The sequence below is a fragment of the Haliotis asinina genome, chromosome 2 (assembly GCF_037392515.1).
Source record: "Haliotis asinina isolate JCU_RB_2024 chromosome 2, JCU_Hal_asi_v2, whole genome shotgun sequence".
NCBI lineage: Eukaryota > Metazoa > Mollusca > Gastropoda > Lepetellida > Haliotidae > Haliotis > Haliotis asinina.
The window spans coordinates 91737074-91748875 of NC_090281.1; the positions used below are offsets into that span (position 1 = coordinate 91737074).

Below are 11802 nucleotides of genomic sequence, written 5' to 3' on the forward strand. Positions count from 1 at the left end.
TTAATAGGTGTCATGATGGTGTCAGTTTAACGTGTGTGGGTGTGGGTGTGGGTGTGGGTGTGGGTGTGGGTGTGGGTGTGGGTGTGGGTGTGGGTGTGGGTGTGGGTGTGGGTGTGGGTGTGGGTGTTGTGGGTGGGGAGGGGTGGTGTCTGTGTTTGCGTTGTGGGTGGGGAGAGGGGTGGGGGGTAGGGGGTAGGACAAAACCTGAACGCATACTATTCCGGTGAAACCGACGATGGCTGTAGTGTTGGCACGCACAGAAGCATTATCAGAACGTCACAGGATTCGGACCTCAGCCATCGTGTACTGGTAAGCCTAAGGGAGGCAACTGGAGGTAGCAAACTTTTGCTCCTCTGGCAAACTGTGCCTTAGAAGACGGGGTCATACAGTTTGACCTGGTTAATATTGTAACTAGCGTCAACAAGGCGGAATTAGGTTGGCTGCATGGTTTATTGCTTAACGTCGCACTCTGCGATATTCCAGCTGTGGTCTGTAAACAACCGAGACAATCCAGCGATCAACAGCATGAGCATCAACATACGCAGCTGGGATAGGATGACATGTGACAACCATGTCAGCGTGCCCGACCACCCGACCTGTTTAGCATCGTTCGAAATAATCGCAAGCCACGAGACCCAGCGCCTGTTGTTATTACAGCAGTTTCAAATATTGGCAGACCTTTATGGCCTTTAATGAAATGCCTGTCAATTGTTTTATCCAGCCAGATTCTGTCCCATATTTGTTTATTATATGGTAAACGACGTGCAGGTGAATGAACCTAAGTTAGGTAATATATTAGGCTTAGGTGGCGGGGGTTCAACCTCTTAAATCTTAAAATTGACTCTTCTAATTCAAAAGCTTGGACCATTCAATACAGTGATCGTTGTCATGAGCATCACTCAGCGATAGGAATACAATGACCCAAGTGTGCGAACCTCATCATCCGATCCGTTTGTTGCTCTTAGGGTAAGCATGGTCGGTGAAGACCATTTCTAAGTCGGTAACCCAAAGCATGTGCTCAACCACGAACACTGCGATCTTCATGTCCGGGAACCTTGTGGTTTATTAACAATTTAAGACTGTTTTTTTTAAACTTGAAGGAGACTAACAACTGACACCAGTAAACTCATAAAATGCACAAACACAACAGTTTTAATAGCATAATTTATTTCACTTGTAATATCAATACAGTTGAACATCTATTGGAAATATAACAAAATCCCAACAAATGGATACGACCAATGTCCTTTCATTTTAATCATTCCAATATATGACAAAAATTATGGACAACCTAATATAATATCAAAGAAATCGTACGTTATCATGATAGCTTATAAATTTATTGAAAACAGTCAATTTCAAAGTTTTTTTGTTCAAATGGTACCTTGGGTCATTTTAATCAACTAAATTTGACTAAAGATCGGGTATTTATCAGTTTAAGATATTTATAGTTTTTTTTAAAATTCATCCTAAATGAAACTGACTGTAATACCACTGATATCAACATGATCCCTGGGACATTTCCATGTCTCAGTGAAACGTGGATACAAGAAAACACAAGATAAGCAACACATGCTCTGACCTTTGTTTGAGTCAGGGTTCTTTAATAACAACAATCAATCTATTGGCATCCTAAAATATTTCATATTATTTACAAACACATAACTAGGTATGTGTGTCAGGAGTACCACATTTCCAAAAGTGCAGTGTACACACACAATGATGACTGACTGGAAGACTTCGGAATATCCCTAACACAAACAGTAGGACATTGATACAGTGAAGAGCACCTGCACAGACCCTGGAATGAATAGGCCCAGCATACTTGTAATGTCATACGACCATATGGGTTCTGGTAAAGACATATGCCCTCAGCAACTTTTTTGGTCACGTAAGGCGATTAAATAGTTCAGGGCCACTTGCACTTAGCGCTACGACTATCTTCAGCCTCTGCTGAAGAATGGGAGTTACAATCATTGTAGCGCTAAGATCGCTTTGTGCAAGTCAGCCCAGGTTGTTACGCCCGGCGACCTTTTCGATTTTAATAGTCTTCCCTTATGGATGCTCAGGGCGTCCGTCATGGAGTTGTCTTAAAAATGCCAGAGTAAGCTGAATGTGGTGTTCAACAAAAAAATGAAAACGATAAGGATTAAACTTTTTACCTAGTGGATAATTTCACAATGACATATACGTTGGAAAAGAATGAATCCCCGTTTAGCCAGTACTGTTGTGGACCGTCAGCCCCGGGTGTCTGAACACTGTGAGCAAATGATGTCATCTTACGCCTACCGCCTCTTGTGTCACACGGAATCATAAGCGTATACATTCACGGAGATGACAGAGATTGGTGAAAGGACTGAATTATTTAATTGGGTAGTTCAATATTTCTGATATCCTTTTCTGACCACACGGTGCCTTCTAGTAAGTGGTCACATAAAGCATGTGTTATATTTGAGATTATACATTCTCAGTAAAATACAGATTCCGTCCGGGATTTAACCCACTGTCTGAGTTAAGACACCAAACCGCCAGCACACAGTAAGCGATCTAATGGACATGAACACTGCGGCTTCCACATAAAATGCACATGGGTACGTGCTTGAGTGAAAGTGTAATTCCAAACATAGGATGTTGGGTGTTTACTCTAAATGAGCCTTCACTACAGCAAGTATGAACACCTTTGCAAATCAAGAACAAACCACAATAAGACAATACAAAGGTTGTATGTGAACTGTAATACTGTTGTGAAAGAGCGATATTTGTCTCTAGGACCAACACTTGATGATACTCCCTTCCAACACAAACACAAGAGATGAACTAGTATTTATGGATTTTACTAGTGCTTCATTTACCTCTCGAACATAACAAAAAGAGGAACTCAATCTGTGTTGTGTGAATGAAACACACTATGTGGCAACATGGTACTGAAATAGGTATCATATCGTTGTCTTCTGTAGGCAGCAAAAGGGATTACCATAGGACAGTGTATGAAACTAATACAAAAAGACAGGAAGCCCACAGTTCTGATAACTAAGAAATGTTGCCGACCCTGTTAACATGTAACCAGCCCTGTACTAAAATAGGAAATTGAGATATGGTGTTAAAATAAATTAATTAATGAATTACTTGTAGTGAGGTAAACCTAAACATGCGTAAAAGCAAATTAAAAAAAACGTAACCTGGTGGTCACTGTTGATTCATATAGTGTCACTGCCATCTGAATCATACAAGCAGAAAAGAAGATATAATTCATTGGCTGAAAGCATACTCTAGACCAGTCACATTTAGTGTTAGATAAATGGGTAGGCTGATCTGTGGAAGTTACAGTTTGACTTATCATGAACTATACAGACATCTAGACACCACAGTTGTAAATTAATTTCGGAATATTTCCCTTAGGTAATGACATGGTCAAATATGAACCCTTGGAACATGTATTGGAGCACAGGGCCGGTTATGAAATAAAGTTGTAAGCCAGCCATGAAACTAGCAAGTAGTGGGCCGCCGGGAAGACGCTATTACATACACTGCTATAGCTGTGCACAAGCAACTGGTTCATTACAGATAACAATATTGAGGATTGTAGGGTGCCACAATAAAGAGAGGCATTGAAGGCAGCAAGATGGGGGAATACTTACGATTTTAACAAGTCAAGTGTATTCATACAGGACACTCCTGTTAAATACCATGTTCATAATCAAATATTTAAGTTTTCCAATCACCAAATAAGGGTGTTTTTTTAAATGCAGTCAAAGCAAAAATAACACCTGGAGAGGGTCACAAAATACAAAAACCAAACACATATAAGGTGTCTCATATATCCAAAATGTATTGATAACTGATATAGTGATACCCCTGTTATCATGAGATACTGAACTTCAGGTGGGTTGACATCATCGGTAAAAATGTATCAGCTGCAATAAACAAAAAGTCCCATCAATGTCAAAGGAATAGAAATATGATATGTGATGACTTAAGCTTTGTACAGTCGTATGTCTAGACTTACTCAAACTGGTCACCTGTCACTCTCCAGAAAAAAGATTGAAGTTCTCTCAATCACTGAACAAAGATTTCAAAACAAACATAGGACCCAACATGCTGGCTAATGTCAAAATGACCCTTAATAAGACGTATCAGAATGTTGCTTTACAGATCAGTGAGGCTGCAGTCAAAATGTATTCATTAAAAATGCAACTTCAAAGTTGTTAATTTGGGGTGTTCTGAATGACAGGTAAGGGAAGTCAGATTTTGTCAAATTCATTGTTGGTCTCGCATCAATGGAAACTGATATGAACAGAAAGTATTTAACATGTCTCAAGTAAAGTTTGCCACACAATCCATGACATCCAAGAGACACTCCAGCAAGTTCTTTATTGCAGTTTTCAAACTTGTAGAAGTTTATCAAAATAGGTTCCAATGCAGCCTTGACCTATATATATATACTGTTGGATGTGAAGATGCTGCTTTTTGACGGTTAATATTGCATTAAATAGGCTTTGAATTACATGAATTGATGTAAGTCAGCTAATGGATCTTCTGAAGTGAGTGAGTGAATTTAGTTTTGTGTTGCTTAGGCACAACCACAAGGCTGCCCAACCGCCAATCTTCTGCAATGACTAGTGATGGGATGCCGTGAGGCATCCAGCAGCAAGAACTAGGATCTGATTTGATGACACTGATCATTGGTTCGTCTGGTGTCCAACTAACTCAACATGTGTGTTTCTCAAGACAAGCATGCAAACAATGAATGCAATATTCATAATTTGCATCACAACAGCAAAATTATGAATATTGACCAATGACATCTGCCTTTTTGGCATGACCCTTCTGTCGGGGACTAGAGTAAAATCCATTTACACAAACCACTGGAGTCGATTACTTCTTGCAGTCTCAAGAGCACCATGTAATGTTCAGCCATTTAATAACATTTCTAGTGATCAAAATAATGTTTTGTAAAAGCTTGGTCCCTCTAAATACATATACTACTCAGAAGTAAAAGAACACATTTTTCATAGATCCATCATTAATCTGTCACAAGAACATATGATGGGATAATAATGTTTATGTTATGAAATACCTGATTGATCTTTCACATCTGTTCAGTAGTATATATTGGATGTTTGATGTGGAATAATCCTCTCAAGTGAAATCATATCAGTAAGTGAGACAGTGGAATATATTGCACGGTGACAGTTGTGACGTAACTGTCTACAGTACAATACATTGTTCACCCTCTCCACAACGCATAACGTACAGTACAGGGAAGTCTGAATTCCCAGATTAAATAAGCAACAATTTGTTCTTCAACAACCAATGCTTATCGTTAGATGCAACTAGCGAAATTGGGTGGTGACTTTGTTAACACATGTCACTGTATTCAGACTGTGTACATTGCTGCGCATGCTGTTGATCACTGGATTTTCTGGCCCAGAACTGACTATGTACAGACTGCCACCATATAGCTGGAATATTACTGAATGCCGCATTAAACAACAATCAAATCAGCAACACACTAATAATCTAGGAAATTAATGTAAATGATATTGGTGTGCAACATGCATTTGTTCCACGAATAATAGACATGATTTATTATGCAATTCCTCTGCTGTTTTCCTTCAACAAATAAACATCACTTATATAAGTTCAAAGCAAGCTTCTGAGGCAATCATATCATATCTTATAACATCCATAAACAAAAATCAGAATTTACAAATTTATAAACACAACTCTCAAGCTTTGTGGAGCAGAAGCAAGCACTAACATATGAATTTAATAACACTGTTTCTGACACTGCGTTATTACTGTAATGTAAGACCATAATACTCCTGTAACATTCAGACAAGTATACAGTAGCATATAACTATGATATCTGTAACAAGACGTATGTATTACCGTGACATAAAGATACTGCTGTTACATTTCACCATGGTATTACTGTCAAACATGTGGCAGTCACTCTTCGAGTCAAAGAATATAGATATTTCATGTCAAGTCTGTGGCAAATGTCCACAAAGATTCCCAAATTCCAAATTGACATGAATATTTCCATGTGTGTCAAGACTTTGTAGATTTGTAGATTTGTATTTGCATTTTCCTAACAGAATCAATACCAAGAGGCTTTACACTTTTGAAAGGAATGCAATGTATACACATATTATAGTACATCAATAAATATCCCAATTTTAAACTAATAAAACATGCTTTCAAAAATTTGCCTGCCATGAACATTGTCATGTGGAATTCTAGAAAAATCCCTGAAAATACATGTACATCATTTTCACAAGAGTTTACAATTACTATTTTTCATTCAATCACTCCATCAGTCATTCACGAGAGCTTTCTCAGGTAGTCCAACATGTTTGAGACTATAATATATATATAAATATATATAATGTGCACCTGAAAGATAGGAATGCTGTGATGTCAATGGCTACCATGGTAACAAATGTATATATTAACAAATGTATCTAAAATATATCACTCAGTCTTGTATTTTCAGTATACTTCTTTTTTCTAAATCTTCCATCTCTTTCAACACGTATGCAACATTGTATCGTAGTTCATGGAATTTTGAAACTGGCACCTGTAAAATAAAATATACAAATAACCCATTTCATAAAAAATTCAATAAAAATGAGTGTTTATGTGATATATCCCTCATTGCTAACACAGAATAACATTCAGTTGACTATATATGAAAGAGGAGGTTACATTGCAGTGATATCACAGTTTGAAAAAATGTTATGGCATGAGCCCCTTAATTCTGGTCACAACAAACACAAATGCAAATCATTTCCCCTTTTTCATTGATAAAGTGACAACACTCCCACTGATTGTTATGAGTATGTCACAAGAGTACTCCCATGCTTAACTGTATGACTTATGCAGTGTCGATAACGAGCACTGGAGCTTTCAATCAAATAAGTGGTCAATCGACTGATCTGGCTTCTGTCAGCAGTAGTCAATGGGCTTGGGAGATTAAGCAATATCCACGAAAAACAAAACATAAAAATAAATTGCAGAAAGTATGTTTCTTGTTGTTACATTTGTAACAGACATCAATATTAATATCATGGCTTGATAAGATACACAACATATGGCTGTGCATCAGGAGAAAACCTTGATTGTCTTAATTGTTGTATTAATCAGTGACAATGTCATGATTGTGTCCAATTAATGTCCACATTGACTTTGGGGACTTTCATTATCGCTCTGCATATTGCAAGTGCTAACCAGCAACCATGATAACCCATACCAGACTGCATACTTAATTAGCAGAGCAGATGGAGCAGATACCTCAACGTCAGCAAAACAATAGCTGAAAATCTGTCACATCCCCTGGAAATATGACTCAAATGGCTTCTTACCTCAAAAGTATGGATTCTGCCATTACTGAGAGTCATCTCCATCATGACGGTGGGTTCTAGCACTCGATTCAACACGCTGAAACAAACACACAGAGGAGTCAGTTCATACTCCAGAAAGCTATCTAGACATGCTAAGTCTGATCAGGGACCAACATACAGCCCCAATTCTGCAAAGAATGTCTGTATTAATTCCCAAAATTGAAAAATCCAAATTCTTGATAGCATCATTATAACTAATGCATGGATTGTACAGGTGGCATAACTTTCAAAAGACAAATGAAATGGAAGATGATTTAATTCTTAGTTCAAATTATTGCAAAAAATGTCACATATAATGGAAAATTTGAAAAAAATATTTTCATGTGCTTTGTCCTTGTTTGCTTGTGTTACTATGAGCGGAGACTTGATCAAATAATAGAATAACAGTTCAGGCAGTCAGAACAGTTCTAACAAACAACACATCTGGAACATGAAAACGTGTGCACTAAGATCTAGATTTGATTACAGTCAAGTTATTATAGAAATTCACATAAAGAATTTCCATTTTGATTCTTATCAAGTGAGAAAACTGGTCCCCTGTCACTCATTACACATGATCATTGCTCATTACACAACATGCTGCCAGCTGTTGATGAACATAAAAGCAGGGAGCCAGTCTAATCCAGCAACAGGTTTGTGAAAAGGGAGGTAATTACAAATTATTATTTACAAAGCTTACCATGTGTCTTCCAAGTTCAAACCTAACATACCTTATACTGGCAATGGATTCTTTTTTGATTGTCATATTGCTTCCTTGGTGACTTGTTATATTGGAAATATTTTATAAAATTCATGCAAAAGAGGACTCCATGAATCATGATGCCACAGGATGCAGGACTTTGTGCAGGTGATTATCTTAGATTTCCAAACTGGCTGCCCATGGCAGTCAAAATGGGATGTTAGTATGCACAGAGTATGCCTACCTGCCCAACCTGGGAAAATATGGAGCTTAACAAACAAAACCATAACACTGTATTACCTTGAATAAGTACATGTATGAAAATCAGCAAATAGTTTTTAAGAAAGGGAGGTAACTGTTGTACAAGAAGATGGAGACTTCATTGTGAGATGATGAACTCACCTTGTTGATATAGCTACATCTACTCTCCACCTGAACAGGTCTAAACTTGGCAGGTGGGGCCGACTGGCAATAGCATGTTTGTCTATCTTGGGTCTCCTAGAACAATAAATCCAAAAACAATACAAAAATGATAAATGTAACTTGGCAGGTTCTATTGTGAAAAATTGACTCTTTCCTCAAGACCATGACATTAGCAAAAGCACCTTGTTTAGACTTGGGGCACATTTTATAATTGGATGCACATAAAAAAGCCTTTACTGTCACACCCTGCAGTCTCAATGCAACATTTTGGTAGTTCTAGAATGTTAATGAAACATCCCAATATCCCATATTACTGAGGACATGACAAGTGTAAGAAGAATACAATTTGCTTTCACCAGTTGTGTTATTCATGTTGAAAACAGTGCCATTCACATACTGTTTTCTGTTAGTATATCACACTGGGACCTCTATATAAGGAGGCACTCTGGAAGCCACTTTTTATGACATTTCTGATGTCTGACTTAAATAACATGTCCAGAAAATGATGGATATTATATAAGTTTTGTAATTCTTATAGTCCTACCTATTTCCAAAGATGACACTGGCAATGTCTGTTTGAAACTCTTCCGGTATTCTGTAATAAACATTATTCATGCTTCCATATACAATTTGTTATGTGAGAAGAAAATAAAACCTTCTGGGGTTTGTTTATTGCAGTCGTAAATAATTTGCAAGTCTGTAAATAATCATAATAGTCTAGGTCAGACAAGCACGTGATCAGTGTCATCAGCATTAATCCAGTTGGATATGTGTCCATCAATTCAGTCAGTCTGACCTCTTACTACAAGAATGGGTTACTGAAGATCAATTCTAATCCGAATCTTCACGACTGGATTATTTCGAAGATAATGACCTATCAGGTGATTTAAAAGTATGAATACCATTTAAAAATGGCCAAAGAAAACTGGTATCAAAGTGGTGAAAGTATAGTGATCCTTGTTATAAACCAAGTGATAAGTCTGAATATCAAAGTGATCCTGGGAACAGACACTATAGCTTCACTAGATTTTGGACACAGGTGATGTAGGTATGAAAACCACACAAAATATGATCAGCTGGTGATAGAATTATCATTTTCTTTACGTAAACCTTCAGAAAACTAGTGACATTTTCACAGTAATGAATTGTCAATACTCACTGTAGGTCATTTAAGTCAACCTTGAACAACTGAAAAAAGACAAACACATGTTATGGTTACTAAAACTGATCATGGGTAGATTAATTACAAAATTTTCCACAGCATGTGATCATGAACTGCATCCTGACATACATTAAAGCGGTTGTTATGTCATAACAACATTGATCATTCTCAAGCCTTCTGTTAGAAGATAATCAACGATCACTTTGTCATGACCTCAGAAATCATGCTTTGAACAATCACCATTATTATATTACATTCTAAAAGAATGAGTGAGTGAGTGAGTGAGTTTAGTTTTATGCCGCACTCAGCCATATTCCAGCGATATGGCAGCGGTCTGTAAATACTCAAATCTGGAGCAGACAATCCAGTGATCAACAACATGAGCATCAATCTGCACATTTGGGAACCGATGACATGTGTCAACCAAGTCAGCGAGCCTGACTACCCAATTCCGTTAGTCGCCTCTTACAAGCACAGTCGCCTTTCATGGCAAGTATGGGTTGCTGAACACCTTTTCTATCCCAGGACCTTTATGGGGCACATTCTAAAACAACTGTATTGTCTGAGGGTTATAAGATGGATGAATTTATAGATCCCCTTCTTCACGTCGACAAACTGTGTCTAACAAAGGCAACGGACAAGTCTTTTTACAGATTACTTCATATGCATCAAAGTATTGAAATAACACCCTTTTGCCCCTCTCTTTACGGAAAGTTAACTATGGCACTGTCTGAATGGAAAAATCAAAGCTGATGCCATCACAAGTAGGCATCACATACTGTCTGTACTGATGTGGGTGTCAAATATATTCTGACTATCAGGAAGCAGAGTGATAGTTTCAGTCTTCAGCTACATATCAACTGCAAAAACATTTAGCAAATTATCACCCAAGTCTAGTGACCTTACCTCCATCTTGAGTGATGTTTGCGGGTGCCTTAGAGCTGTACGGAGCAGTGTGTACAAGCCAGTGTACACAGCAGTCAGTGACTCTTCACTTTCACCATTGGAAATTATTTCTTTGATCTGCTTGTGCTTGACCTCCTCTCCTTCCATGGCTGCAACCACCACTGAAAATGGAAGTCAATATCTGAAACTAGGACAGTCTTCACACCACACTTAAACACATACACAATATCAATACACTGGCAACATTTGTACACAGGACTTTCTATTTATTCTACAGTTGCTAAATGTATCTTTTTCTTTAAACCTCCAGCTTTTTATTCTTCCAAATATAATGCACAGTGTTTCATTTTCAAATCATGCCGAAAATGGGAATGTTATTCAATTAGATTCTATTTCAAGCACCTGAAATGCCTTTCTGTTTTCAGTTTGAAAATAATGTATTATCTATTTGTTAGTGATGTGTATGGATATTTTCAATTATGCATAAATCCATTGTTCGGTATTTATAATACACTTGACTACTAGTGTGTATTTGTATTAAAGCATTAGATACAATCAACAAAAATGTAAATGATCAACACAATCACTGATGAATGTTAGTTACATAACACCACTACATACATACGACATTTGCCTGACGATATATATATATACTATGTGTATTAAACTGATAACAATAAATAACGTGATATACTTTTCAACAATTTTCTGAAAGTCTCTTTGTCAAGTTTGGCAAGTGGCTTCGGAAGGGCTTTCACTTCCTGGGGCACCCGGGCTCCGATGAATGATGTTCGATCTGCTGAAGCACTGGCTTTCACACCCGATCCAACAACTTGGACGATAGACATCTTGCTGTTGCAAACGATGTGTTAACTGTCTACACTGGCCTTAGTCGCAATGCGGTTCCAATACTAACAGTTGTTGACTGTAAAGTTGCTTTCAATATCCAAAATATGTCCTCCTTTGAAATGAATCTTCATGTCACCTTGTTTACTGGCCCTGGGTTTATGACATTGCGATAGTGGCAACACACGTGATTTCTAGCTTTTACAGTAATCACCCTGATGGTGTTATTGAACCACTTTCCGAGACCTGCCCACTTCTGAATCCGGAAGAGCACATGATTAACTGCGGAATAGTGATATTGGCTCGTGTGCCGGTCAAAATAAAATAATATTACGATATATGGAACAGATATGTTCAGAATACAAACACACACACACTCT

General features: G+C 37.7%; 1 protein-coding gene across 1 annotated transcript; it reads right to left on the reverse strand.

Annotated features, from left to right (window-relative positions):
- Nucleotides 1-5543: 5543 nt before the first annotated feature.
- Nucleotides 5544-11702, reverse strand: LOC137274594 (COMM domain-containing protein 5-like). The gene is made up of 7 exons (XM_067807866.1): nucleotides 11271-11702; nucleotides 10577-10737; nucleotides 9668-9696; nucleotides 9053-9103; nucleotides 8488-8583; nucleotides 7368-7443; nucleotides 5544-6583 (listed from the first exon to the last, which is right to left on the reverse strand). Exons 1-7 carry the CDS (start codon nucleotides 11422-11424, stop codon nucleotides 6482-6484), a joined length of 669 nt encoding a protein of 222 aa, XP_067663967.1. The 5' UTR covers nucleotides 11425-11702; the 3' UTR covers nucleotides 5544-6481.
- Nucleotides 11703-11802: the final 100 nt, after the last annotated feature.